This window comes from Aspergillus foveolatus (genome assembly GCF_047715535.1).
Source record: "Aspergillus foveolatus strain CBS 279.81 unplaced genomic scaffold BDW70scaffold_9, whole genome shotgun sequence".
In the NCBI taxonomy this organism is placed as follows: domain Eukaryota; kingdom Fungi; phylum Ascomycota; class Eurotiomycetes; order Eurotiales; family Aspergillaceae; genus Aspergillus; species Aspergillus foveolatus.
In genome coordinates this window covers 249,227-275,619 of record NW_027396073.1, presented here as the reverse complement: position 1 = coordinate 275,619, position 26,393 = coordinate 249,227, and the positions used below count along the sequence as shown (strand labels likewise).

The 26,393-nt window shown below is 49.6% G+C and overlaps 11 protein-coding genes across 11 annotated transcripts; 4 read left to right on the top strand and 7 right to left on the bottom strand.

Annotated features, from left to right (window-relative positions):
• Positions 1–1,067: 1,067 nt before the first annotated feature.
• Positions 1,068–2,979, bottom strand: BDW70DRAFT_157442 (amino acid permease-domain-containing protein; the record flags this gene model as incomplete). Its single annotated transcript, XM_073740353.1, has 8 exons — positions 1,068–1,256; positions 1,323–1,564; positions 1,617–1,649; positions 1,699–2,092; positions 2,152–2,363; positions 2,414–2,503; positions 2,553–2,796; positions 2,845–2,979. The coding sequence occupies 8 exons, from the start codon at positions 2,977–2,979 to the stop codon at positions 1,068–1,070; spliced, it is 1,539 nt and encodes a 512-aa protein (XP_073598672.1).
• A 448-nt stretch (positions 2,980–3,427) lies between these two features.
• Positions 3,428–4,411, top strand: BDW70DRAFT_157441 (class II aldolase/adducin domain-containing protein; the record flags this gene model as incomplete). Its single annotated transcript, XM_073740352.1, has 3 exons — positions 3,428–3,687; positions 3,752–4,283; positions 4,334–4,411. The coding sequence occupies 3 exons, from the start codon at positions 3,428–3,430 to the stop codon at positions 4,409–4,411; spliced, it is 870 nt and encodes a 289-aa protein (XP_073598671.1).
• Positions 4,412–4,433: 22 nt separating this feature from the next.
• On the bottom strand, positions 4,434–6,794 carry BDW70DRAFT_171934 (Zn(II)2Cys6 transcription factor; the record flags this gene model as incomplete). The annotated part of the gene is made up of 3 exons (XM_073743358.1): positions 6,354–6,794; positions 5,449–6,293; positions 4,434–5,393 (listed from the first exon to the last, which is right to left on the bottom strand). Exons 1-3 carry the CDS (start codon positions 6,583–6,585, stop codon positions 4,434–4,436), a joined length of 2,037 nt encoding a protein of 678 aa, XP_073598670.1. The 5' UTR covers positions 6,586–6,794.
• A 336-nt stretch (positions 6,795–7,130) lies between these two features.
• BDW70DRAFT_148254 (phytanoyl-CoA dioxygenase family protein) lies at positions 7,131–8,110 on the top strand (the record flags this gene model as incomplete). The annotated part of the gene is made up of 3 exons (XM_073738842.1): positions 7,131–7,304; positions 7,363–7,640; positions 7,699–8,110. The coding sequence occupies 3 exons, from the start codon at positions 7,131–7,133 to the stop codon at positions 8,108–8,110; spliced, it is 864 nt and encodes a 287-aa protein (XP_073598669.1).
• A 14-nt stretch (positions 8,111–8,124) lies between these two features.
• On the bottom strand, positions 8,125–9,646 carry BDW70DRAFT_130751 (NmrA/HSCARG family protein). The gene is made up of 3 exons (XM_073735868.1): positions 9,224–9,646; positions 8,747–9,164; positions 8,125–8,683 (listed from the first exon to the last, which is right to left on the bottom strand). The coding sequence occupies exons 1-3, from the start codon at positions 9,395–9,397 to the stop codon at positions 8,346–8,348; spliced, it is 930 nt and encodes a 309-aa protein (XP_073598668.1). The 5' UTR covers positions 9,398–9,646; the 3' UTR covers positions 8,125–8,345.
• Positions 9,647–11,819: 2,173 nt separating this feature from the next.
• On the top strand, positions 11,820–16,616 carry BDW70DRAFT_148252 (uncharacterized protein; the record flags this gene model as incomplete). The annotated part of the gene is made up of 3 exons (XM_073738841.1): positions 11,820–12,110; positions 12,176–14,614; positions 14,670–16,616. 3 exons carry the CDS (start codon positions 11,820–11,822, stop codon positions 16,614–16,616), a joined length of 4,677 nt encoding a protein of 1,558 aa, XP_073598667.1.
• Positions 16,617–18,437: 1,821 nt separating this feature from the next.
• On the bottom strand, positions 18,438–19,574 carry BDW70DRAFT_130744 (mitochondrial 37S ribosomal protein uS14m). The gene is made up of 3 exons (XM_073735867.1): positions 19,269–19,574; positions 19,000–19,171; positions 18,438–18,940 (listed from the first exon to the last, which is right to left on the bottom strand). Exons 1-3 carry the CDS (start codon positions 19,373–19,375, stop codon positions 18,878–18,880), a joined length of 342 nt encoding a protein of 113 aa, XP_073598666.1. The 5' UTR covers positions 19,376–19,574; the 3' UTR covers positions 18,438–18,877.
• A 278-nt stretch (positions 19,575–19,852) lies between these two features.
• Positions 19,853–20,655, bottom strand: BDW70DRAFT_130743 (F1F0 ATP synthase subunit i). The gene is made up of 4 exons (XM_073735866.1): positions 20,510–20,655; positions 20,411–20,440; positions 20,237–20,287; positions 19,853–20,137 (listed from the first exon to the last, which is right to left on the bottom strand). The coding sequence occupies exons 1-4, from the start codon at positions 20,547–20,549 to the stop codon at positions 20,082–20,084; spliced, it is 177 nt and encodes a 58-aa protein (XP_073598665.1). The 5' UTR covers positions 20,550–20,655; the 3' UTR covers positions 19,853–20,081.
• Positions 20,656–20,838: 183 nt separating this feature from the next.
• On the top strand, positions 20,839–21,386 carry BDW70DRAFT_157434 (DASH complex subunit SPC19; the record flags this gene model as incomplete). The annotated part of the gene is made up of 2 exons (XM_073740351.1): positions 20,839–20,964; positions 21,021–21,386. The coding sequence occupies 2 exons, from the start codon at positions 20,839–20,841 to the stop codon at positions 21,384–21,386; spliced, it is 492 nt and encodes a 163-aa protein (XP_073598664.1).
• Positions 21,387–21,704: 318 nt separating this feature from the next.
• BDW70DRAFT_121658 (tRNA methyltransferase RSM22) lies at positions 21,705–24,631 on the bottom strand. The gene has a single exon (XM_073734781.1). The coding sequence runs from the start codon at positions 24,586–24,588 to the stop codon at positions 22,024–22,026; it is 2,565 nt and encodes an 854-aa protein (XP_073598663.1). The 5' UTR covers positions 24,589–24,631; the 3' UTR covers positions 21,705–22,023.
• A 37-nt stretch (positions 24,632–24,668) lies between these two features.
• Positions 24,669–26,289, bottom strand: BDW70DRAFT_121647 (uncharacterized protein). Its single transcript, XM_073734780.1, has 4 exons — positions 25,929–26,289; positions 25,676–25,861; positions 25,310–25,612; positions 24,669–25,259 (listed from the first exon to the last, which is right to left on the bottom strand). Exons 1-4 carry the CDS (start codon positions 25,992–25,994, stop codon positions 24,882–24,884), a joined length of 933 nt encoding a protein of 310 aa, XP_073598662.1. The 5' UTR covers positions 25,995–26,289; the 3' UTR covers positions 24,669–24,881.
• Positions 26,290–26,393: the final 104 nt, after the last annotated feature.

Below are 26,393 nucleotides of genomic sequence, written 5' to 3'. Positions count from 1 at the left end.
TCGAACTCCACGGAGAAAGAGTCGAGTGCGAATAAGACGCTGAAGGTGTGATTCGATTGCAGGACGATGAGGCTTGACCTGGGCAACACTAAGGACACTGCCAATCGATCTAAGTCCATCTAACTCCATCTAACTCCAACGAAATTTGCAGTGTCGGCGTCCTCCGCAGCTCCGTTTGCGGCCGGGGGCCTGGCCCAGTCATTGACTGTCAAATCGATCGACTAACTTGGACAAACCTCGTTCTTGTCTAGCATTCTACAAGGGTCTCGTGACAGTCGATTCACCGCTGCAAACTTTCAGAGTGAGACAACAAACAACTAATGAGCAAGTCATAGTGGTGGAGGTCATCTGGACGGTCAAAATTATGTGCAGTGTCCGTGCCCGCAGAGCACGGCGCGGTCCAGACCACTACTTGTCAGAGCAGCGACAGCGACCTGCGTAGAGACGGAATGTTGATCACCAATCGACAGAGCGATGGGATTCTTCATATCCAGATCTCACGGGCTTACAATCGAGACTCGATGGGGTCGAGACAATCTTTTAACAAAGTATGAGATCTTCGCGTCTAGTGAAAACTAAGGCAGTATATTTCTGTAGGCGCCAAGAATTCTATGTCGAAAATACAGACCCACCGTATCGCGACAATCTGTGCTGAAAGATCTGGAGAAAGTAGGTCAATAGTAATAGAGTTCGAATATGATATTGGCTTGAGGTATCTTATTAGGGTGTCTTTTCCACACGGCCGACTGTGCTCAAAACTAAAGCGTCGTTATCGGAAATGCGGGGGTGGAGTTGGAGCGATAAGATAGCAGCGATTAACTGGAACTCCACATCGTATACCCGATTGGGAATATGTGAAGTTATCCATGATCCAGCTTATTTGATAGTAATTTATCTTCTTTCTGGAGGAGTATATACCTCTGCTATGACGCGTCTCGCAATGTTTAGTATGGCTGAGGAAACCAAAAAGTAGAATTCCGTCTGACGGCTTAGTATAATGCCCTTGCTACAGAGTGTAGACCTACCAAACTTTCACATATGCCCCATCCTTCCGCCAAATCGGCTGATTAATAGTGCTTATCCAATAACAAGATCTCCTCTTCCGACAACCGTCTTCTCCCGGTTACCAGATCGGCCGTCCTTGGATCCCGCCATTTCGTCCGCATGATAACCTTATACAGTGCTGTCGGTATCAGTATGACTAGGATACCAAGGATGTTCGAGAAGAAATTGTACACCGTGAAACTGGTGCCATCCTGTAGAAGATAATTGGTGAGTATGTACCTTAGAAAGGAGACAAATCAGCAGAAAAAGAGGTATACCACTGGTTTAATACTGATGTATAGAAGGCTGACAAGGAGTAGTGCGGAGACAACAAGAACAATGATCGGAGTCAGTAGCCAAAGGCGGGATTGCCAGCTGTAGCTCTCTGCGAAGGAGGTCGCTTTCTGTGTTTTGATGGCTGCGCGGAAGCGGAAGGAGGTAAGAGCTACGATGGCAAAGCTAATGAAGAAGGATGCACTAGTAATAGCGATAAACCAGTTGAGGACCTCGGTTCCCTTCCCTGCTCCAGATTAGCACTGTACCGTTTTAGTGCTGTGAGCTCGACTACCTACCGCTTAGACCGATATAGGTCAGAACACCTCCAACTACGCCAATAATCATGAGCGCCCAGCGTGGTCGGCCCTTTTCATCAACATTTGCGATGAAGCGATGGTATGAGCTTTTGTAAGGCCATTGTTCGCAACATGCGAGAAGGTAAGTAGATGCATTCTAGCGCAATGGCCAGGATACCAATGATCATGCAGGCGTTGACCAGGTCCGGAACTCCATTGATGCCGGAATTGACGATGGCGATCACGAATGGAGAGGCTGCTGAGCCACAGCCACCGAGTAGTCTGTTTTCTGATGATGGCACAATCACAGAGACAAAGGTAACTAAGACCATATAAAAGACGGTCACGCGCCAGGGAACCGCATTGGCTGCATGTGCCATGGAATAGCGCGGTGACCGTGCCTCTCCACCCAACACGCCAATATAGATCTGATCACCGACGGCCCAGACGGCAAGAAGAGCTGCGCTAGCAAAGCCCTAAAATGTGTTAACTGAATTTCCGGCCCGCTGAATGGAGTATATAAATGGGTGCATACTCCAAAGCCATTTTTGAATGCTGGGAGGTCCGTCCAAGTGCTGCCATCCTTGACCGAGCCAGTTAGCCCTGCGCCCCCAATAATGGCCAGAGAAATGAACACGACGAATACGAAAAGAAACGCCTTTACCAGGGAGCCGAAGTATTGGAGCCAGGCGAAGTAGGTGTTTGGCAGAAAGAATACCGCTAGACATATCACGATGAAGATGGATACTAGACCAGTGTGAGATTACCTACACACATATGTGCGGAGAAAGACATACGTAGAGCAGCTTCTGGTATAACGCCTTTTGTCCAGTAGTCTACCAGAACGACAAAGAATGTTGCCTCGGATGCGAAGACGGCCGTCCATCCTGAGATCCAACTATTAGCTCTTTGTGGAATAGGTTGGATGAATTGTACCCAGCCACTCAGCTAGACCGGCACCAAAAGCCAGAGCCGGGTCGACCCATCGGTCAGCGTGGTCGATGTAGCTTCCCGAAGTTGGAAAGGCGATGGTCATTTCCGCAAATGTTTGTAGATGAGCCCAGATGGCGATGCAGACAGTAAAGTATGCCAATATCATATTCGCCGGCCCTCCATTAGCCAAGGCCTTGCCTGTACCGATAAACAAGCCACTTCCGACGTTGGAACCCAGCGCGATGACCTGTGAATGTAAGCGGGCTTCCTTGGTTCCAGGATCAGCAATACTAACATGGACCTGTCTAGGGGTGAGAGATCGGTGTAGATCTCCATGGTTCTTGACCACGCCCACATCGAGGCTATTTGTCGGCTGCAAGTCTGTATTGCCTTCGACAGAAGGGCTTATTGACTTCTTCCCGTCATTCATTATGGAAAAGCAATGTCAATGAAATGGTTTGAGGATGGTCGACCCAAGGCGAGATGTTCACTAATGAACCATGGCTTGCATATTACCGAATATTGTTATATAAATCTGCAGAATCCCAGTTAGGTACTGCTCTTGGAGATAAGAATGTCTCCCGGGTGACGGAACGCTGGATGGGCATGAGATAGAGCTGCCTTGGAATGTCTTATCATTCCAGAGATGGGGTCTCCACGAGAAGGACTATCGAAACCGCCTACCGAAGATAAGTGTCAGGTCCGCTGATTCGGAACCGCCTCCCTTGTTCTATATCGAGAAGGCAACACCGGGGTGTGCTAGGCGAACAGAGACTTGCTTCTTTCGCCTGGCGTTCAACAACGTTTTTGTATATCTTTCTGGGTAAAAAACGACATACAGATGAGCTTGCGTTCAAGAATATTTGCAAGCACGCATAATGGAGCCTTCAATTGATCACCAAGTCCTCGCACAGAACGGCGCGCAAAAGAAGGAAGAGACAGCTTTGGAGAAGATTTCTCAGGGCACTCCCCTCCCTGGAATTCCCAGGTTCACCGACGTCGACCTGCAGAGACAATACATGCTGAACCACATGGCCGGAGCATTCAGGGTATTTGCGAGACATGGCTTTGTCGAAGGGATGAGTGGTCATATCTCACTGCGGGACCCAGAGTTCCCTGACAAGTTTTGGACTAACCCGTATGATAGCCCACGATTCGCGTTCTGACTTCAGCTGGCAAGAGTAGCTGATTCTAATGTCTAGTCTCGGCCTTCATTTCGGTATTATCAAGCCGTCTGATATGATTCTAGTCGACGAGACGGGCGTCGCCGTTGGAGGAAACAGGACACGGCCTGCCAACGCAGCGGGATTTCTGATTCATTCTGCGCTCCATAAATCTCGACCGGACGTTAATGCTGCATGCCACTTTCATTCCACCTACGGCAAGGCGTGGTCTGCCTTTGCGCAGCCCCTTGAAATGCTGAATCAAGATGTTGCAATGTTCTACGGCAAGGCTCAGAGCGTCTATACGGAATTTGGTGGCGTCGTGCTAAAAGAGGACGAATCAGCAGCTTTAGCAAGTGCCCTTGGTAAAGAAGGGAAAGGCATGATCCTTAGGAACCATGGACTGCTTACTGTGGGGAGCACCGTCGACGAGGCCGCGTATCTGTTTTTGTTGATGGAGAAGAGCTGCCAAATTCAACTTGCGGCAGACGCTGCAGCTGCTGCAGGTCGTGAGAAGGTCTACATCGGCGACGAAGCCGCTAGGTTCACATTCGAAAATACCAGCGAAGCCGTGAGTACACACCGACTTGTTGCCCAACGTGCCGACTGATATTCGACTAGGAGAGTTTGCATGCTGAATTCCAGGTCTACTTGCAATTTGAGAGCGCCGTTTCTCATGACGGTTATAAGGCCTTGTAACATGTTGTCAATTCCCAGTCTCTTAACTAAGAACCAAGACTCTCATGTCACTCGACTCTCTCAGGACCACACTCCAGGAGATATTCTGGTTGCCTGGGGTCGCTCGGGCGGCCCAAACTTTTTGGATGGCCTTGAGAGCCACTCTGAACATGAGTATGCCATTTGAGTTGGTGGACTTTTCTAACCAGTCGGTGATCTGCTGTCTGGACTGAGGTGTTGTGGCTTCGCAGCCTGCGATGAATGCAGGCCAACATATGTCTGAGGACCGATCTTTATGTCTTTCTTTATGCTTGTCATACTCCGTTAGGTGGTATATAGTTTGTCGGACATATGGTTGCAATGTTATGACGTTGACATCCCTGACAGAGCGGTAGAAATAAATGATCAGAGCGGTGTATATAGCCTGTGTGAGGTGATAAGGGAAGCGTTCCTTCAATGGTGGAGTGCCAATGGGGTCTGCTGGATAGGTGGTTCCCTTGTAATAATAGTCCCACTCGCATATTCTATTTTCATGCTCTTTGACCTTTTCCGCAAATTCGTCGTAGTCCGTTTTCTTCGCTCTTCGGTGGCAAAGTTGCTCTACTTCTTTGGCCAGTTGAGTCGTCTCCAGTATCAGTTTGAACAACGAATCCGGTATTGAATATATCTCTTCGAAAGTAGACTTTGGCGGTGCCAAACATTGCATAATGTCCAGGTTCATTGTATCGAATGTGCTGAATAGCTCCCGTAGCAGTATACCCCACGTTGTATGACTTGAACTTGACCAAGAATCTGCGTCGGATTGGTAGTTCTCACATGTATCATGACGGAGGCTTTTTTTATGAACTTGGGGACCTTCTGTTAGGACCCGCAGGTAGACATATATACTGTGCAACATCTGGACTTTGCGCGACTTCTGCACTTTGTGGATCCCATAAAGCGCGATAATCTGTTCGATATCGCGCAGGTAAAGTGCTGCATTTTTCATCTCTCCGCTAACAGTCTGGTTCAGCAGTGTCAGTCTGTGAGCCAATATATGTTTTCGAGTTTGTCCTTACACATATCGTTACCATGCTTAATAGAGGCATAAGTATATTCTTGTACTTCTCTTTCTTTGGTAGCCCAGCGGATAAGTGGCGTAGCGCCAGTTGAAGTCTCTTAGTAGCCCTTTGCCGGTACATAGTTCCGAGTGTACGCCAGTCTTCGGCTCGAGGGTGACAAGGAGAACCGAGAATGTCCAATCTAAACGCACTAATAGCGAGGACGGCGAACAATAATGATATTTTGGCGTCGCTGCTATTGCCGGTAAGGGCAATTTCGCCAAGGGTGCTTAGAACAGTCGGCACATAACAGATTTCCCAAGGTGTTTTGGACTCGACTGAGGCTGGTGTATAGAGCGTTGTCGTAATATTCTGGTAATGATCGAGCAAGAGCTTCGCAGTAGGCATTTCAAAGTCTTCGAGGTCAGGCGGCGACATGACTGATGGGCCTAATCTTAAAAGTGTCCCGGATATCGATGACTCTGGCAGGTACTGCTCTTGCTGAGACGGCTGAAGAGGATCGGCTTCTTCTGGATGTTCATTGATTTCGAGCAGCTCGTCCGGAAAGCAAAGTTCTGTCGACCAAGGCGCGGTAATGATGTCCTCTTCGTTGAGTGCGTCATCCAGGTTATCTGCCAACAGCCGCCACAGCTCAAGGCCTGGGAGATTCAAGGATGATGCTGGGGACAGGGTCGATTTGCCCGTGGTGTGTTCACAGCGGAAGGCATGGAAAGGCCCGCTGGAGGTACTCATTCCATTCTCTATTCCCTCCGCTGAATAGTCAAGCTGTTCCAAAGTAGCGCTGATAGATGAACCTGATGTTAGGGAAAGCAAATCGGCAGCATTTCGAGCTTGCTGTTTTCCTATCGAGCAAATTATTAGTCCACGATCTGTTTAGCCTTCTTCTACCACAGATAACAGACCTTTAAACAAAGGTTGTCGCCTAACATGCATATCCAGCTCAATTTGCTCCTGGTCCAAACTGAAATCCGCCTGTGTTCTGACAGGGAGCCAAAGCAAGCGTGGAGGGGCTTCAGGAAAGAAGCATTCCAGAGACCTCTGCTTGCACTGAGAGCATTGCGGCAAAGCTCGATCACAGCGCACCTTCCTTGTTCGGCAGTTGAGGCATGAGCCTCCTGAGTCCCGCAAGACCATCCTCAAGCCTGTCAGATAGAGAAGAACGATCAGCACCGGCGATGGCTACCCTGAAGACAAGTTAGCCGACGGCAGCCAACAAACGATAGCTGCGGAATTATCGAGCGTATAACCGAGTATTCTGGCAGCAAAGCCAGAACAAGTCGTTGATGAAGGTCAGACAAGCTCATCCATGGTCATTGGACAAAGATAGCGGAGCTCGACGAGCTGATACGAAAGCTGGAAGGAACAGCCAGAAACCATCCAAGCTCTAACCCCGCACCATCCACTCGAGGTTCCAAACCACTCCCGCCAACAGGAACGAACGAAGCAGATAGCATTATGGACAATTGAAGAGGGAGCTGAGCCTAGACACTTGTCAGTTGGAGTCAACGGCCCCACCTGCCGAATCGAAAGATGGAGACTCGCTCCCGATAAAGTGATAGCTTCCTCTGTATACAGCATACCATTGAGGTGAACGACGATGAGGTCGTGTCTACTTAATTGGGAATTGATATCAGGTTGTCCTTTTATCAACAGCCTCATCAGAACCATTCAACACAGCAATGGCTATTGAAGTTCCGCAAGTCCAGCGTATCGGCCGCTCAGACGATTTAGCCATCATTCAGGCTATCATCCGAGACGGATGTTGTATCATCAAGAATTTCACGGACGTGGATACAGTCAAAAAAGTGAATGAAGAGACCCGGCCATACCTTGAAGCAGATAAGCCATGGAAGGTATGTTGACTACCGAGAGGGACGAGATATTGTGCGGTGAACGCTAATAAGTTGACAGGGAGACTTATTTCCTCCAGAGACTCGACGATGCACAAACCTCGTGGGAAGAAGCAAGACTGTGCGGGAGAGGTGGATTGTCGACCCACTCATTCGCAAGTTGACCCGAACCTTCATTGACAAGACAACGTCCAACTACTACGGAGAGATCAAGCACACATACACCAGTGAAGCCATCCTGTCCATTGCAATGACCTTCGACATCGGCCCTGGAGCAGAAGCACAGAGGCTTCACCGCGACGATAAGAACTTCCACGTGGACCATGAAGACCAAACGAAGTCAGGCTATCGAGTAGGGTCGGACGTTATGATGAGCTTTATGGTTCCTGGGGTAAAGACCACATTCGAGAACGGGGCAACCCTGGCCATTTCCAGGCTCGCATCTTTGGGGATTCGATCGTGCCCCGAAAGCCGATGAAGCGATCTGTGCTGAGATGGACGTTACGGATTGCTGGGTGATGCTAGGAGGACTATACCATGCCGGGGGAGCGAATATCACTCAGAATGAGCACAGGATTCTGAACGGGTTCTTCTTCTGCCGGGGCTTCTACCGCCAGGAAGAGAACTCGTACCTATGCAATTCCACCGAGGATGTGCTTTCTTGGTCACCGGAGGTCCAGAGAATTATGGGCTATGAACTGTCGAGCCCGAATATTGGATTTGTCCATTTCAAAACGCCATTACAGCATCTCCGTGGTGACAAAATAGAGGAATTTGGGGATTTTGATGCTCCGCAGGAGGCGAAGTAGGGCTAGACAGGAGATTAAGCTAATGTATGGCAATGTATTGAGTTTTCTTTAGCTGAAATGAATCATGACTTGATGACAATAAGAAATGAGCATAAAAGTACTGGAAGCCTGCAAGTTATCACTTTGGTGCACTTCAGAAATATGTCAAATTCGGAGGCAGTCTGATAGACTCCTATAGGCCATCAAAATCGTGAACCCATACCCATAAGCATCCACTCTTCCAAAAGCTCAAGTTTCACGCAAAGGCACCTTTATGGCTCTCAACAAACTCCTTCCAAGTCGTCGGCTTGAAGCCAGCATCAGCCAAGAGATCCAAACTATCCTTCAAGCTCTGCCCAAGGTAGTACCCCGGCTCTTCGATGAACAGGTGGTTCTCCAGCATCTCCAGACCGACGTACCCCGGCATGAAAGACTTGTAGGTCTCGTGGTCGACCTGAATAAACCTAGTCTTGTGGCCTGTCACTTCCTCGAATTCTTTAAGGATGCGGGTAGGCGTGTAGTAGTCTGTTGCTGCGAGGATCCGGGAGCCCTGTGTTTTGGAGGGGCTCTTGAGGGCAGTGGCCACGTATTTACCTGACCAACCACATTAGTCTTCATAGCCTTGATACAAGCGGACTGACAGGGAAAACAACTCACCAAAATCCGCCCCAATATCAACAAGCGGGAACTGCGACCCCTCATTCACAGGGTAAGCAAGGGAATAAACCCCGTCCTCGCCCTTCCTCAACATTCCCAAGTAAACATAATTCGACATAAAATACCCCGGGAGCACAAAGGTGGCTGGGATCCCAAGGTCGCGAATATACTGCTCAACCTGGGCTTTGTGGTCGAAATGGGGCACGTTCTTGAGCCGTCCGCTTGTTGACTCGGAGACGTTGAGTAACGAGGAGAAAATCAGGTGCTGCACACCCGCTCGCTTCGCGGCGTCGGCTACATTCTTGCCCTGAGTGAGTTCTAGGTCAGAATTCTCAGTGAACGTGGGTGTTGTCACGAGGAAGACGGAGTGCGAGCCGCTGAGGGCTTGCTCTAGAGAGGGGATGGAAGTCATATCGGCCTGGAGAGTATGTAAGCGATGTAGGACATAACAACGTAGGTTATGAGGTAACCACATACGCTAATGACTTCAACGCCTCTGTCTGCCAGAGCTTTGGCGTCTGGCTTGGAGACATCTCGCGTTATTCCACGGATCTTGAACTCCTTGGATAGAACAGGGTCTGCAAGGACAGTGTTGATGACGGAGCGGCCCTGATTGCCCGTGGCGCCAAAGACGGTGAGAAGCTTAGACATTGTGAAAGGTCGTCAATATTGTGAACCTTTGAACCTGTCGATTACAGTTCAAGCGGATTGATTGTGTTTGTTGTTAAAGGACTCTTTCTCAGTACACCAGCACTCTTATATACCTTTAGTACACATATTTCTGAAGGATTGAATCCTGACGCATCACGGCGAGCCACCCATCAGCAAACCCGAAGTGGCCAATCATGGATCCTTTCAGCGAGGAATGTGCACCTTCCAGAAGGCTTTGGTAGATGATCTGACAAATGACGACGGGTGAGCGCACCCCGTTGCTAAATAAGTCCGGGCGGAGGATCGGTCTCGCTCGCGCCGATTTGGCGCCGAAGCCTTACAGGGCTTACTAAAGCACCATAGTGGGGACCCCTCAAAACCGTCTGAGGTTCTCTCATTGATATGGAAATGTCAGGTGACTTTATCGTATAAGCCTCTATGGCTGGCTTACACCACGTGATATAAGCGGCCTAATCTCCAAACCCCTGATCTGACCCCTCTATGGATCCAACAGAGAGAGATTGAAGAAGAGATCTGTCGTCAACGAGATAGATAATCAAACGTCATATGCGTCCGAACTTTAGTAGGCTACGTTCGTGTAGTTGATACAGTTTCCTTCTGCCCTTGCCCTCTGAGCATCCACAACATTCATAGATGCTTATAGAGGAAACGCATTCATACCTTACTATGTATTCCTCAGACTCCTTGAATGATCCACGAAATCAGGCTTGGAGGTCCAGATCTACTCCAGACGTGCGCAATCCCGTCACACTTTTACAGCTGGTTGAATATTTCGCCTTTTTCATACGTGTGGAGTAATTGCAGTCGCACTGTATAAATATAACGGGTGCGGGCATATTTGGGCCCAACTGCATATTCTACTGCCATTAAACCGCCATGTCACGATTCCATATCATGTGTCCATGTCCGCCATTTGAACAGAAATATAGGACGACAAGTTTGATGTTCTCAGTTACCTCAGGCTATGATACCGCACTATATTCCGCCAAAAGCGTTGATTCCCTGCCTAAGCCTGCAATATCTGCGGGACACTCAATAGCTATGCTAAAATCATCAACTAGTCGGGCCAAGGTTGGTATTTTACGTGGGCTCAAAAACTCTCAGGCTCTAGCTCGGTCGCGTTGAAATGTCTCGCTTGCTTTGTATATGTTTTGCTGTATTTCCAGAAGGGCGATAAGCTGCTTCAAGCAGGGATATGCAATAACTGACTGTATCTTGCCCGTAGCAAGCGGACTGTTGCTGACGGGCAAGGATTCTCATGAGTGGACGACCTGCCGAAGAGAAAGCACTATAAGATATGCTCAAAGGTGGCTGAAAGGTTTCTGGGCCTCTGGTGTATCATAAAAGCAGGCCATACCCATCCTCACGCCCAGCCCGGAATGTCTTGTCCCTGACTGCCAACGAGTCACTTTGTCCAGGATCGTCCGTTTCCTCACTGCCACAATCGAGGTAATCACATCGTCTGCTAATGGCGTAAGAGAAAAGAGCCCGGTTGGGGATATCGGGGCGGATTCGTGACTCGTGCCTTCTTCATGGGTTATTTGTGAATAAAGCGAATACCCTCTTCGACTCACAATCTTCAACCCACTTTACCCCTCCTCTCTATCGCACATCTGCTCAATTCAATCCTGATATCTTAGCCAGATTTTCACAGAACATGCAGAGCTCTGACTAGCAGTGGGTCATTTTCGTGAGTGGTTCGGCCGTCTGGCAAGCAACGCTCCCTGGTCTTCGGTTTCCTGTTGCGACTCGGCCCTCCTGCTTCGTTTATGAGAGGTTCCCCCATCTCATACCATCTGTCTCCCGATCATAAATAGTGATGTATCTCTTGTTAGTAAGTAGGGAGATATACGGAAAGCTTTTTCAACCTACCGGATTTTGAGCAATCCCTCGAGGCAGAGTTTGTGAAATCCAGCAATGTCTTCAGATGGTTGTCAATAGAGGGAATTAAATTTTCTGTTTGGTATTGACTGACTGCCATAACACGATGAAATCAATTCTAGAGCATACTAATGGCAGGGCTGAGCGTTTGAGTGCTAGTTGTCGGTAGCAGGTCTGGAACTTGCTGGAACGTCTACGGATTGGCAACGCCCTACGCTCGAAACTCCCAAATTGACCCTTGTTCAGACCGCTATTTGCAGTCGCTCTCAGTCTGTTTATTCAATTCTGGCAATTATCTGGCTCATTCAAGAATGGATAGATATATCCGTATGGCAATCATGCACTGCTGGTTAGTTAGGGCTAAATGAAACTAGCATCTTGGCTGCAGCAGAAGAACACCTGCCTGAGTACTTCCAACACAGCCTCAAATGCTGATCCCCCACCCAGCCTTGTCCCCTCACAACTCACTCTTGTTCAACTTGCACCAAGCACCTCTCTCACTCAATGTTGCTCAAGCGAAATGACTATATCCCCATCCTCCGCCAAAGCGCCCCCGTTGGAGCGCCGATCCTCCACCCTCAAAGACGAGATTGTCGAGATCTGGGCCCAAGTCCAAGCTCGGGTCGTCCAGCTGGCTGGTGATGACTCCTCCAAAATCCAGACAGATCTCAGCATTGAAGATGTTCTTTCCTATCTGGACAAGGCACAAGACTTGTCCTCAAAAAAGGACAGCAGCATTCGCTCGGCATTCGAGAGGACTCTCCAGTTCATTGACACAGTCGGCGGCGTCGTCGCTGGAGGAGCAGGCGAAGTGAGTTTGTTTCATTTACAGAGTAACATTTCTGACAGGCTTGTTGTTAACCTGTTGTTATATAGGCCTTTCCACCTTCGGAACTCTGCTTCAACGCCGTGTCCATGGTCATTCAAACTTGGCAAGGCTACCAGGGTGTCTTTGAATCGCTAGCCACCCTCCTCGAAAAATGCTCCCAATACCTCTCAAGACTAGAGTACTACATCCGTGGCGGTATCGACGCCAAACTCGCAAAAGTCGCCGTCCAACATTTACAACTCTTCGTCGAGATCTGCGACAGAACAATCAAGCTCCGGCGATCGAAGCGGCGCAAACTAATTGTCTTTTCAAAACTCCTCTTTCTCAACGATAACTATATCGCGGATCTCTTGGAAAAGATGAAAAGCCTTGTTGATGAAGAGGGACGGCTGGTCACCGCACAAACGTTCAATTTTGCCGCGCAGGCGGCTGTCAGTACGCGGGAGAATCTGGTGATCAGCCGTGCGGTGAATAGTAAGATTGATATTCTGATTGCAAGTCGGTCGGATTCACTTAAAGAAAGCGATAAGAGAAGACGGAAAGAGAGGATTCTCGACACGCTCGCTTTTGATGACAACAAACTCGACCAGGAGAAGAAAGAACCGGATCCATACTGGCAGAGAATCTACTACAATTATCGCAAGTGTGTTGTGCCGGCTACAGGCCAGTGGATTTTTGACGAGAACGAGTTTAGGGCTTGGGAAAGAGGGAGTGATAATGCACCGCCTATTTTAGCAATAGAAGGCCCAGAGGGTTCAGGGAAGAGCTATCTCTCTTCGACTATTATCCGCCGACTACGGAATCGCAGTTCGGCTACAACAGCAACTACAGCCGAGCATCCAGATTCAGACTCCAGAACACTGTTAGCATTCTACTTCGTCGAAGGCGATTCGAAAGAAGACCTAAAACGAACGAACCACATTGATGTGATCACGAAGTCCCTGATCTGGCAATTTGTACAGGCCGATGCGAGCTTTATGAAATCTGTCGCGGGCATCTGCGAAAGGAGTCGCGATATGGATCCTCATGAAATCGCATCCAAGTTACTTTTCAATAACCCGGATATAGGGCAGATGATCGACGCTAATTTCTTCATTGTGATTGACGGCTTAAATGATGTTGTTGGAGACACCCTCGTCTCCTTCCTGGCGGACGCCATCGCGAGCGCGAGCTCTCATCACAAGATTCGCATCTTACTGACCGGGCGGCCACGGGCATTTGAGCAGATATCAGCGGCGAACAAGGATATCAGGTTCAAGACCATCCACATCAGCGAAAGGAATCGACCTGATATTGACATATATATCGAGTCGCGGATGGACATGATCGAGGCTTTGCGAAACAAAGAACGCTTTGGTGTTAAGGATCTCCGCAAGAAGATCCGCGTCGCGCTGCGTGATAAGACAAGCGGCGATTACTTTCGTGTTAATACGATTCTGAAGCGGATAAGCCATCTGGACTATGTGAATGATATTGACCAGGTTCTTGAGAACGCGGGAAGGGAACGATCGCAGCAAATACAGGCCGAGATCGAGTCATTGAACAAAGTGAGGAACGCAAAAGAGATTGTCGAAATAAATGAGATTATTCTTTGGATTCTGTACGGCAGGGAGTGGTTGAAACCTAAGCAGATGGCTGCGGTGCTGTATGTCCAGAGTGGTGAGCTGTCGCTTTTGACGCTCGAGGCAAAGTTGCAGCTCAAGTATACGCTTTTTGAAGTTGATAGTGACGGGGATGTGGATTTTCGCTCCTACGAGATTGTCGACCTGATTCCTGAGGGAGATCAGGGCCAGCTTTCAACAGCGGAGGAACACCGTCAAACAACGAAGAGAATATTGCCCGAGGAAATCGATATCATACGCCACTTTCTCCGAACTGTTTGTCCACCAGCCCTTTACGACAAATTTGACTTTGAGACAGTCTTCGAACAAAAATTGCAGCATACAAGTGGTTACATCTATCGCGACGACAAAGTCACAGGCGAGGCCAAACTAGCCGTAACATGTCTCCGCATACTCACTGAGGACCGAGACGCAAGGAGAGACACAATCCGGCCTTACGCAGTAAATTATTTCTACCAGCATATGGCCGCCGTTGATCTCTCGCTTGTAGATCGCAAATACAAACGGGTTGTAGGCCCACTTCTTGTAAGGTTGTTCCTGGATGGCGCATCGACTGATGCGCTGCTTTGGACGGAGGATCCCCAGGCGGCGAGCGATTTTGCCTGGATGGCGAGATCGGCTTGGCTCGAAGGCGATAGGGCTGTCAGGGAGGTTATGAGGTGGTTGAAGGAGTCGGTGGCTATCGCTGATATATCTGATGGGAAGGAAAGGGCTTGGGTGAGCAATCTGATAAGTCGCTCAGAGCCAGAGAAAGAACTGCTTCAGACTTTGGCGAAACGGATAGTTGTGCATTGGTTACGGGAGGAGACGCCGCATAAGTTAGCTGTGTATGCGTTTTCCTTCATTCTCGGTGTATTAAAGAAGGTTTGTCCATCTACTCTATACCTTTATCAAGAACAGATTGGACTAACTTAGGCAGATAAACCGCATTGACGCGACCCGAAACCCTACTTCAGACACCGACGCCGACCCAGAAACCGCTGCCCCAACCCTAGAGGACATCGCCGAGATTGAAGCGTGGTCGCTCACCCTGCTTGACTGCAAGAAAGACTCCCTCTGGGAAGTTCAAGTGGCCGTCATTTTATACGACTGCCACTTCTCTCTCCAAGCAGAACAGAGGTGCCGGCACGCATTGACCTTAGACCCCAGCAACTGGCGAGCATCATACTACCTGGCGCACGTAGTACCGTCAAACAGCGAAGCGATCGATATCCTGAACGACATCATAGCCAGACTTAAGACAGACGAGAGATGGATGTCGAAGCTAAACAACGTCCGGGCGTACGCAGAGATGCTCTTTGACCGCGGCCAGCGATATTGGGATGCAGAGCAGTTTGATCCGGCAATTGAATCTTTCACGGAATCGGTAAAGGTTGATAATGCATGCTTCATGCGAATCTTAACTGTCATCGAGAAATACTATGATAGACGGCTATGGAAAAGTATTTTGGAGCTGCTAAAGATCATTCAAACCGGTGCTGACTCTGGCGCTATTACCGGCTCTCGTGAAAGAAAAGACAACTCTCATCTGTCCAGAATGCTCGTCGACCTTGCCTCGGAAGAAACATTCCATAGCATCATACTCCAAACAGCCGTCGAAACGGGGCAATTCGATTTCATCGAGACCGTCTACGAAGACGCCATCAAACTCTCAGCCCAAATGGAGGCTTACACAAGCCTCTTCTACATTAGATACCATTACGCAAACGAGATCTTCCAGCAGGACGGAACCGACAGCGAGGAGCGCGCTATAGTTCTGTGGGAAACGGCGCTGAAAGAAGACCTCCCTCGCTCATTCCTGGATATCGACTACGTCCTGCCTAGTTTGACATTGAAACTCGCGCCGACGTATCTGTCACGCGCACGATCTGCAGAGCCGAATTCAGACTTAGCGCGGGAATATTTACACCGTATAGCCTCCATCACACCGGACGAAGGCTCGGCGTCATCAGCGTCAGCGTCCCAAAGCAACATGATTCTCCCAGCCAAGCTCTATCTCGCGCGGTACTACGTCGTCACGGGGAATAAGGAAAAGGCTAAACAAATCGTGCGGAGTGTGGTAAAGCTCGCGCTGGAGATGCTATCTGATGATGACGCTGACAATGATTATCTCGCTTATTGGAGGCTACTGCTTGTGTTCTTGCCACTGGATGATGACGCGAATGCCCTTGCTGCTGTGGAAATGGCGGCTCTGGCGAGTCGGGCTGCTGCTATTGCAAATGTGAATGCGGGCACTGGCCAGGGAATTTCAATGCCGCTGATTGACGAGCCGGCGAAGACTACGAACGGAAAAGACCATAACAGCAAGAGAGAACGGAAAGAGCAAAGTCCTCGCGGTCGACCTGCAGTAAACAGTGCTAGTCCTAGCATCAGTCTACAAACAGGGCCCGGGACACCAGAAACCAGGCGTCCGGGTACACCGAACAGTTTACCGCGCACGCCTGAGCTTAAACCTGTCTCGCTTGCGGATTCGCACTCGCACTCGCTCTCAGAGCCAGCTTCAGCACATGCGTCAGCAAAGGGGGACGACGAATATGACAGAGGTGAAGACCCAGGCTCCGTCCCTGTTTTCGCCATCTGCGACGGCGGCTGTGGGCGCTACTGGCAAGGTGCGAGTGAGATGTGGTGGTGCAAGGACTGCATCAACTTAACCTTTGATAAGGAGTGTTTTGAGCAGTTGACGAGTGGGACCCTGCCGTTGAAGGTTTGTGATAGGAGCCATGCATTTTTGGAGGTGCCGAATTATGATGGTCATGGCACTGATGGAGATGCCTATGGTGTGCCGAAGGGGTTTGTACCGTATATGGGGAAGGCTATTTCGTTAGAAGAGTGGAAGAAGGCGATTGTAAGGGCTTATATAGAGTAGACCGGGCTTGACTATTAGCCAGTTGTATATACACTATCTTTATGGCGCTTTTGCATAATACGAGGCCAGTTAAGTGTAAAGGTGTCTTTGTGGTTGTGGAAACTAGGACAACGCAATACTTTCTGAAGAGATGATGACTTATGTGCTAACTAGGTGGGTTATCCTCTTTATCTGGCATAGTGCTTGGTCTGGCGACGACCCAAGACACCTATGAAACCCCTCAATTCGGTTCACAGTGAAAATACGCTCATGCCAGTTCATCTCCACTTTCAGCCAAACCCAGAAAAGTCGAAGCACATAGCTATCCCCTTACTCTCCATCGCATTCCACATAGACAAAACATCACGCCCCACCCGCACCTCTATTGCTCTCCGAAACAACCTCCTCTTCTCGAATTTCGCGGACAATAAGCTGCGCTTCACAAAATTCAGGGATTTCATAAGCCTTGTCCAGCCAAGCCAGCATATTTTTCCAAGCTCTGGGCAGAATACACTCTGCGTTGAGCTCCTCCCCTGACGAATAGCAATTGCATCCACGATCCAATTCCTGGGTCTCTGTGATTGAAATTGGGACGCCAAGTGGCTTAGGGAAAAGGACATACGCACGACAGCGGGAGGATACGAAAGCTGCGAAGGAAGCGGAGTTTGGGCTTGCGTTCTTGCTTCCGGTAGTGGTGGGTTCGGAAGAGATGAGGTCAAAGGATTTAGTGTGCAGCGGGTTAGCGAGGCAGAGTGCTGAGATATTGTCGCGCCAGGGGGGTCCTGGAACAAAATCCATTAGATAACTCTTTTTCTATCTATAGAAGGAATGCGTAGGAGAGACGAAAGAATCACATACAATTCCTTCCCAGATACCTAACCGCACCAAGTCCCCCTTCTGAAGCACCAATAACTTCAATTTTCGCGCCCCTCTCACGAGCCTTCCACGTGCTGTGGAATTCCCTCAAAACCGTACGATAGGTACGGAGAGCATAAACGCCGGTTCGGCCGTGGACTTCGTCAAAGCAATTCTTCAGTCTGACCAGGACGCTGAGTCATTCTGCGAAACACAGTCAAAGGCTACAAAGAAGGTGATGTAGCCGTTGTTCTCGCAAATACCGGTCAGTTCGTCTGGCACTGCGGCCAGGGCAAAGCAATGACCATCATCACTCAGTTAGCCTTACCTCGCCCTTCAGCTGTTGATCCGCCTCTGGCTGAGTCTAGGAGGAACAAGATTCCTGAGAATAGAAATTGGCAGGAACATGTTAGCTCTGATAAGCCCATATCCCAAGGTCTTGCACGGGTTCGCCGAAAACATGGATTATTCGCGAGGCGGAGGTTAGGTTTTTGAAACCAAGATAGGGACATGCGGCTTTTTAGGGCCGGAAGTGAGAGGGAGGCAGAGGGTTATGAGACCCAGGCCGCGGAGGCGGGACAGCACGATCTGGCGGATGCATTCTGCTCCCCGTTAGTGATAGATTTAAGATCTCGGTGCGGTCGTTTCCGAAGGGCGTTTGTTCTCGAGGATGGTGTTAGTTGCTATGAGAGATGCCCGCACTGTTCATTGCATTGCGCTGAACCTCGTTCTAGCGGTCATTTCTGTTAATCTTATGTTGAAATCCCTGTTTTGGATCTGCGATTTTGCGGACTTGGTCTTTCTCGTTGATGAAGTAACTAATCCAGATGATTAGTTGTAAAGTCGAGGCTAAGCTTGAAGTAACTCACCCTAATTTCTTCAAATCTGCCGGGAATATAGGATCCTGAGGCAGATCCTGCCTGCGGAAGACGAACATATTTATTGTATACACTGCAGAGACGTTTGCGAAAGGTAGGAAATATGAATGGATGCAGGTCATGGACGGAGAGTCGAATTGATGACATTCGATGGGAGATGAAACTCAGGGAACACAGTGAATAGAAAGGTAGAGGATCTGGGTGAGAAGAAAAGGAAAGAAGCTAAGTGAACTTTCATGCAAGCTTCGTTAGCTTCACCAGTGACTTCAAGATCCAATCCATGATTCTTTCTGTTTGCGACCCCCCGACTCGGGTGTAGGCAAGACTAGCGACTCAAGTATGTTTTCGAAAGCACCCCCAATACTGACCAAAGAAGCGGCGAAGGCAGCACAAACCAGCAGCATCAGCAGGAATAACATGTATAGACCCGTCTAATCTAGGTAACTTATCGTACAATCGTCCTCAAATATGACACTGTAATAAAACGCCATTTGCGCAAGCGAACCAAGACAACCTGCCAGACCTTTCAACCCAAGGACATAACACATTCTACCAACTAGCCTTCTTCACTCCCGGTAGCTCACCCGCGAGCGCCTGTTGGCGAAATTGATACTGGAGGAGGAACGTTGTTAGACCGGCTTTATAACAGAGCTTATAGAGCAGTTGCTTACTCTTCCAATCCTGAAGTCTCGGAAAACACTCCTGGCTGTACCTCCCGCCACACAGCGGTTCTTGATCTGCGTAGACCGGGTGTAGGCGTGCATTTGCGAGAGCTGCAGTTGGGCCTGGGCGCGGACACGCTGGGGCAGCGTGGTGTTTCGGATTATGTAGCGGAGGGCTTGTCTATAGCAAGCAAACATTAGCAATTGCTTCCATAGTATAAAGATGAACAGTCTAGCAGGTGAGGACATTGAAAAGATGCAAGCCAAGGACGCCGTACCGTTCAGGCTCATATTGTTCGAAAACCTTACGCTTAGTGTGATCACGGATAACACGGATGTTGATGAAGCCTCCGATGTCGAGCTTCTTGGCGCGGAACTGTGACATGTTGGGCGGTTCTGGCGAGAATGTCGAGATTGTTTTGTTTGGGATTTGCTATCCTACGGTGATTTTGGAGAAGCGCGAGATTCCCGATTCACCGAAGTCACGGGATTATATACCCAAATCGGGATTAGCGCAATATCCGCGACTTTATTCCGTATACCAAGCAAATTTTATGTCCAACCAGTCTCGAAGTAGATTGTCTTCGTCGACCGTAAGAATGTCTTAGAGACTGGGCTTGACGAGTATTCGAAATGTCAATATAGCTGGACTTGGGATAAACATGGGATTGTTGCGGCAAGCGCGCATTGTCGCAAATTATGTACAGATTGATATAGGGGCAGGCCTTAGGTTTCCTGACGTTATCATGAGCGAGACTGCCGCACATGCATCCTCGAGATACACCGCCCAATTAGGTGAAACACCTTCATAGCCTGAAAGCGGCATCCGATTATGGGTAACTTTTTGAAGTCTACAATGGCGCGGAATATCAGTGAGAACGAAGAGTACACCACGTATAAGAACTTGCATAACGAGGTTTATTGGCAGCGGACGGAATGGTAGTAGAACTTGTCAATTCATAATATTGCATGACAAGTAGAGTCTATGTCTGTACAGGGAACTGCTCGCAACATCACGGCAATGGTGAAATAACAAAGTCGATCAACCGGCCATCCCATTGGCATTCCAATCAAACTCCAGTATCGGAACTTTAGTGCTTAGCGGCCTGGCGGTTGGGGTTGCGAGGGTCGTTCTTGTACTCGGCGGCTGGAAAGCGCGGATATTAGCAATGGTACGCCAGCAAAACTCGCCGTTAAAAAATTCAAGATCTCGGCAGGTGCATATATTAGAATGTAAGCGACTCACAGTTGGCCATGGCATTGGAAGCCGAGTTGATGCCGTAGAGGATGACCAGACCTAACGGCGGAGTTAGCACCCGAGTAACTGCACTCCTTTCCCGCAAACTTTATCAAGGATAGTTCGCCCCGCGAAAGACATCGTCCACCTGTTTGATGCAATCGAGGATATTATAATACGTACCGGCAGCGAAGAAGGGCCCGAGGGGCTTGGCTGTATGAAGGGTCAGTCGAGCTCATGTATCCGCAGACTGCGCGACGTCCGGAAAAGAAGGGGACATACCGATGGGGGTAGGGAACTTCTTAGGGAGGAGAGAGGCCATTGTAGCGGTATGTACAGCGAGTTGTGATGCTGTTGTGAAGAGCTGATGCGGTTGATGTACCGGGAAAGGGTGCGACAAGCAGGGACGGAAGCAACGAGGTTTGTCCGGAGACCCGAGGACTAGCCATTTCTGGTAATGAGTTTACGCCGCTTTTACTTATCGCCGATAACGTCGGAACATCCCCTCATGTAAACAATCAGAGCTGCTGAACAGATATCAGCATATTCTTCTCTTCGCTTTGTTTTGCTACGACGGACATCCCCCAGAAAGATTCACTGATAAGATGGCAATGTCGCTCGCAAACTCAGTCAGTTCGCTCCACTCCTCACTCGGCCTAGTCGACGATTCCATCGCTATCCTCGACTCTGGCGTCAGCGACTTCCCACGTATTTCCAAAGTCCTGCAAACAACAAGGGTAAGAGTATACCGCAGTCACAGATAAGAGCTACCATTCTGACGTTTGTTAAAAAGCACTTCGAGCTTCTCCCCGAACCAACCATCCGTGAAGCGCAAAAGGCCCTCTTAGACGAAATCACCCCAAGCATCGCACACTTGCTCTCCCTCGCCTCAAACCACGTTGAAAAGCTGTCTCGTCGCGAACAAGGTCTCCGTGCGAAATGTGAGCTACAAGAGGGGAGACTTAACTCTGAGAGCCGCAAAACCTCGACGCGTGGACAGAGACATACGGCCAGTGGAGAGGCTGGTTCCGCAGCGAAAGCGCTCGAATTGAGAAGATTGGTTCAGAAGAAAGAGCGCCTTAAGTATGCCGTTGAACGTCTGGAGCTGCAGAGTACGCAGAGAGAACGGCAGTTGAGGAAGAGTATGGCTTTTCATTAATTGAATCGATGCGATTCATGCAAGTTGAGAAAACTGGCATGATTCTCTCACAACTCTGCACAGCCTTTCGAAACCTAAATAGGTAAGGTCTGAAAAATGAAGTCTAGCCCGACCTCTCTAATCCTGCCACTACTTAGAGTGGCCAAGATTTGGAGAAATCGGCTCGTCTGCCCTAATTTGCAGATATTGCCATGTCAAGACTTTGGATCTGCCAGCAGCTGAGCATATTTGACCAGCTGCCGATTTGGGAAGAGCAAAGTGGACCGCAACGGACATCACTCTATGGGTATTACTTGCTTATCCAAGTTATACGAGTACTCCAGTAAAGTCGCGGCCGTGGCGGGTTTGTCCGGCAGACAATCATGCGCAGAGGATACAAAATCAGACTTTGTCAAAGCGGCTACCATGGCAAGGAGTTGACGTGCTTAGGCAATTAGCGCTCACTCGTATATAGTAACTTCCACGGCAGTTATGGAGAATTCATGTCTATTATACAGTATTTTTGCCTTGCGCCTATTTTACAATGTAACATAAAACCGTGCTGTACAGCTCGAATAGATAGATAGCGCCAGCGACGCCCACGATTCCCACTCCATCGAACCCAAAGATTCCCAAAGATTCATATCATGATCCGGCACTAAAGACTCTCCCGAGCGATCTTCCTACTCGCGTGCCTCAGCCTCTTATTTTCCGCATGTTTCTTCCAACTAGGGATCTTCTCCCCTTTCTCCCGCGTCAGACTACCTATATCGAGACGTGAATGTGAGGGACGACCCTCAACATACTCATCCAACTCGTCCAAGTTTTCCTCTCCTTCCTGAAATTCATTCCTTTCGGCGGCACGTCTCGCCAACCGCTCCTTCTTCCCTTCGCCTCTCTTATCGCCGAGTTTCAAGTTCCTGGGAATCCTAGTCTTTGCTCCGAGAGCCCAAAGGTCTCCCCACCTGGCTTTGCGAGCATCCTTGAATGCTCGGCGACTGAATGACCGGGGAACGGTCCAGCGTTCGATTTTCCCGGCCGGCGTGCACATGTCGAAGATGACATGACCTCGTCGTTTCATGGGTGGGTAAAGGACTCGCGGAAGGGAGAGGGCATGGAACTTTGTCTCAGGGGCCGGAGAGAGAGGTTCAGGTGTTTCGACTTCGGTGCGCGCCACCTCTTCAGCTTCAGCTACTTCGCCTGCTTCGTTTAGGTGTTCGTAACCTTCAAATGCGGCGTCTGTGGCTTGGGGCCCTTGCACAATATGTTCTGTCTGGCGAAGATCAACGCCACGTTGAACAACAACGTAACTGAACTTCAGATCCTCGTGGTTACGGTCCTTGGCGCCGATTATGCGCTGGTGAAAGGTTGGGCGGATGTACCTTTGTTCGAAATGGCAGTAGTCTTTGCGGCCCTTGGCGTGGCCGTCGGTGTGATACATGGGGCATCTCTCGTGGTTGGTGCAAGGGGCGACGATCATGCCGGGTTCTTTCTGGACCTTTCTGTCGTCGCCGGCTGATTCGGTGAATGCGTCATACTCTGTTGAGCCTGGGCTTGAAATATAGCGCTTTAGCAACATATCGCGAGCCCCAGCAATCGCTTCAAACCCTTTCTGGTGCCCCTTTTCCATGAGGACTAGAACACCGCCGTTCGGCTTTAGGAGCTGCCACAGATTCTCAACGTATTCCTTCCGCTCATATTCTTCGCTAAAGTTCATTAAAGCGTAAGGAGCAATGACGAGGTCAAACTGTTTTCGTTTCGGCGGTCGGCTGTCATGAACGGTCGGGCTGTCCCGTGTGTGAATATAGTCAGGCAGTCGAGGAAGGAAGGTTGTGTTTTCGAGCATTAAACTAGCACGGAGACGAAGAGAGTCTGATCCTGCGAGAACAGTTGATCTTCCCAGAGGATAAGGGTCTGACTTGGGATGACCCGGAACCATGAGCTCGTACTCAGCTCGGAGAACATCTCTCCATGCCAGAATAGCTGCACCACCAGCTCCAGCGTCGAGAACATTTGGTCCACCCTCTTGCGAAATCAATGAGCGTAGCCAATCCGAGCCTAGGCGCTTCCGAACCTCAGTCAACACACTCAATGTCGATGCATACATACCGGGATAGAGGACAGCCATGTAGGCATTGGCCTCCATCTCCGACATGAAACGCTGGGATGCGCTTAAGCCGATAGCCTCTTGTGGCTCCTGGGCGTGAGCAGGCGCAGTCCTGGTAGACTGAGGAAGGAGCTTGCCGCCAAATGCTTTATGAGCTGCTTCTGCGATATGTTTGTTGGAAAACTCTGAAAGAATGGCGGAAATGGGCCCCGTCACTGTATCTTTCGGCGGGAATACAGTGTACGGGTCTGTCGCGAATTTCCCCTGCCTTGTTAACGGGTGAAGGCGCGGCGAAGAGCCCTCGGCCTCTTGTTCCTCCAAAGTTTCCAGCATTATCTCGGCACCCAGTTGCTCCGCTACTTCTCGAGTTCGCTGCATGGCCGCAGTTTCCTCAATTGGAGGCGCCTCCATATCGTAGACAACTGGCCAATCATTCTGTGTCTCAGTCGCATCGTAAGGAACTTCCTCCCATCCTCCTACACCATCGTCACGGAAAAGCCGATCCGCCTCGTCTTGTTTCCCCTCTACTTCATTCTCTTGTTCAGAACGATTTATGGGTTCACCATACAACCGACTGTACAGAAGCGTCTCCTCTTCGTTCAGGTATCCATCCGGTAAAGTGTCGCCAAAGGCTTGCCTAGCCTGGTGAACTCGTTCTTCCGCTGTCTGCTCCTCGACGTGGTTGGCAGCTTCGTTTGAGGCTTCATCAAGAACTTCATGGGTGGAAGAACATGACCCAGAATACTCATCTGTTAGGTCGAGCTCATCGAGTAATTCCAGTATTTCGGCCTCTGTGGTGTTGATTTTATCAATCAGCGTGTAGAGCGCATCATCGGGCTCCGCTTTCGAGTCTGCTTCTTTAGCTGAAAAGGAGTACCGTTGTCCCCTCACAAACTGTCCCGATTTGTACGTATTCGGAGTGCGACCGGAGCGGCGTATTGATTTGAGGGAATCGGCTGCATTTGCTGTACTTTTCGTGCTGAACTGGGGATTCGTGAGAGTTGGCGCTCTGCATCGGAGCTGTCGCGAGCCAGCATGTAGCGAGCTGTATCCAGGAATAATGATATTCTTGGGCTTAGCCCGGGTAGCCCTTAGAGCAGGAGATCGCGACAGCATTTTCGCCCTTCTGCTGCCCTGGGAAGAAGAGCAAGAAGCCGAATTAAATAGAAAAGCTGATTGCCACTGTAAGAGCTTTGAGAAAATCAATGCTAACCTAAAGTAACTAGGTTCGTCCTATTGGCCACTAAACTTACGCTAGTTACATAAGTACTGACATCAGCGGTCCGTGCGCTTCATAAGTCCGCATAGAAACATTAAGCCAGGACCAGCAAGCACGAATTAGAAGCTTATCCTTGTATATTTAGCGACTCCAGTAGTTCAGATAAGACAGAGGTTCCTATCTTGTTTAGCTAGATATCCGTGTCGTCCTCATTACACATAAGGACTTTGAGAGCAGTCTTGCATTTTATCACCTCGTGATGAAGTGCACTCAACTTGGCCATTACTGCCATGAGACTGGGATCTTGGCTCTCTACGCGTACTTTCTCCCTGACTTTGACTTCGTCTCCCTTCCACGAGAACACATCTCCAGCCTCGTCATGAGAAGGTCCACGGGAGCCGAATAGTCGATCACGTATGGAGAATCCGGTCAACGAGATGTCCGTCGCAAATGCAGTAGGCGTGTGTGCCTGTGTTGTAGACTCAAGAGTCCTGAGATAAAGCACCAGCGCAGAGTCCGCGATTGACAGGTGGAAAGAAAGATGTGGTGGTAGAGGTGGGTCGAACACCTATCTCTACAGTCAGCCATCGCAAGTAACGAGTATCCGCCGTATCTTACATTGTCAGGCGCACTGGTCTCCCACCACTTGCCTCGAACGATATCGCTCTCACCCTTCAACATTTGCCGCCCTTCAGCAATAGTCTCTCCGAGGAGATGAAGTTGGCTGTATATAAAGCGCGCGTCAAGTGGGTCCCCGGTCCAAGTGCTCACATCCACAATGTCTAGACATTGGCGGACTGAGTCCCTGACCGACACCAGTTGGCTAAGTGCCAGTTCTGGCGCTTCAGGAGACTGTGATAGACATAGGCGCGTTGTAGGAGCGCCTCTTGTGCTGAGGGAACTAAGACGAAGCTGGATATCCTATCAAACGACTACGATTAGAATCATTCCCGCGAGGGAGATCGCTTATCACTCGACACATACCCCCTTTACAACCTTGGTGCCAACCCTTGTCACAAAGCCCTTTACATTCTCGGATCGCATCGACGACAATACCAAGGTAGAACCGGGCTCTTTCGGAGCCAGCAACGCTGCGCATTCATGGAGACCTTCCCTCAAGGAAGCGAGAGAGTCCTGCAACGAGCGCAGTAGCCATTCCAGCTCTTGCTTCTACAATATAACTTTAGTATTGCACGCAAGACTAGATTTGGTACAGAGCGGTGTAGCGCAAACGTACCAAAGCAGAATCGGCTTCCTGTTTCAGACGCTCTGGGGAAGTAGGTGGGTATGCCCAAGTGGCCATCTTCTTCGGACCACGGAAAGCTGCAAGGGTCCAGCGCAAATTATCTCCGCCTATACCGTAGACGAAGACTAGGTTCAACGTCAGTTCTCAGACCGACTCCTCTGTTTACAGAGTAGGCCCAGATCGTGGCTCCTGATAAGATCGGCTGTGAACCAAGCAGGCAGAAACAAAATTTTGACAACAGAGTTATTGCACCTCCACGTAGATCGGTCTAGCGTACTGCCTGTGCCCTCGAAAATCGGTCGTGGGTGGTGCAACGTCAGTGACTGGGTTCGCCGATCGAGTTGGACTGAGGTTGGACGTCATGGATATCAACTGATGAGCGTCTGATAAGGCATAGTGTCAGGCGCTATACCTCATGCGGCTAGTCGCAGACCACCGCGATGACGTTGAGATCAT

Excerpts from the sequence above, each read along its gene's own strand:
- BDW70DRAFT_130751 (XM_073735868.1), bottom strand. The coding sequence starts at position 9,397 with ATGTCTAAGCTTCTCACCGTCTTTGGCGCCACGGGCAATCAGGGCCGC. Across the intron at positions 9,165-9,223 it reads GAGGCGTTGAAGTCATTAGC|GCCGATATGACTTCCATCCC; the intron begins GTATGTGGTTAC and ends CATACTCTCCAG. Across the intron at positions 8,684-8,746 it reads TGATATTGGGGCGGATTTTG|GTAAATACGTGGCCACTGCC; the intron begins GTGAGTTGTTTT and ends GTGGTTGGTCAG.
- BDW70DRAFT_130744 (XM_073735867.1), bottom strand. The coding sequence starts at position 19,375 with ATGTCACAGTTCCGCGCCAAGAAGCTCGACATCGGAGGCTTCATCAAC. Across the intron at positions 19,172-19,268 it reads GAACAATATGAGCCTGAACG|ACAAGCCCTCCGCTACATAA; the intron begins GTACGGCGTCCT and ends TGCTTGCTATAG. Across the intron at positions 18,941-18,999 it reads GAGACTTCAGGATTGGAAGA|TATCAATTTCGCCAACAGGC; the intron begins GTAAGCAACTGC and ends TTCCTCCTCCAG.
- BDW70DRAFT_130743 (XM_073735866.1), bottom strand. The coding sequence starts at position 20,549 with ATGGCCTCTCTCCTCCCTAAGAAGTTCCCTACCCCCATCG. Across the intron at positions 20,288-20,410 it reads CGGGCCCTTCTTCGCTGCCG|GTCTGGTCATCCTCTACGGC; the intron begins GTACGTATTATA and ends CTCCGCCGTTAG. Across the intron at positions 20,138-20,236 it reads TTCCAATGCCATGGCCAACT|CCGCCGAGTACAAGAACGAC; the intron begins GTGAGTCGCTTA and ends CGCGCTTTCCAG.
- BDW70DRAFT_121658 (XM_073734781.1), bottom strand. The coding sequence starts at position 24,588 with ATGCTGTCGCGATCTCCTGCTCTAAGGGCTACCCGGGCTAAGCCCAAG.
- BDW70DRAFT_121647 (XM_073734780.1), bottom strand. The coding sequence starts at position 25,994 with ATGGCCACTTGGGCATACCCACCTACTTCCCCAGAGCGTCTGAAACAG. Across the intron at positions 25,862-25,928 it reads AGGAAGCCGATTCTGCTTTG|AAGCAAGAGCTGGAATGGCT; the intron begins GTACGTTTGCGC and ends GTTATATTGTAG. Across the intron at positions 25,613-25,675 it reads GCACCAAGGTTGTAAAGGGG|GATATCCAGCTTCGTCTTAG; the intron begins GTATGTGTCGAG and ends GTCGTTTGATAG.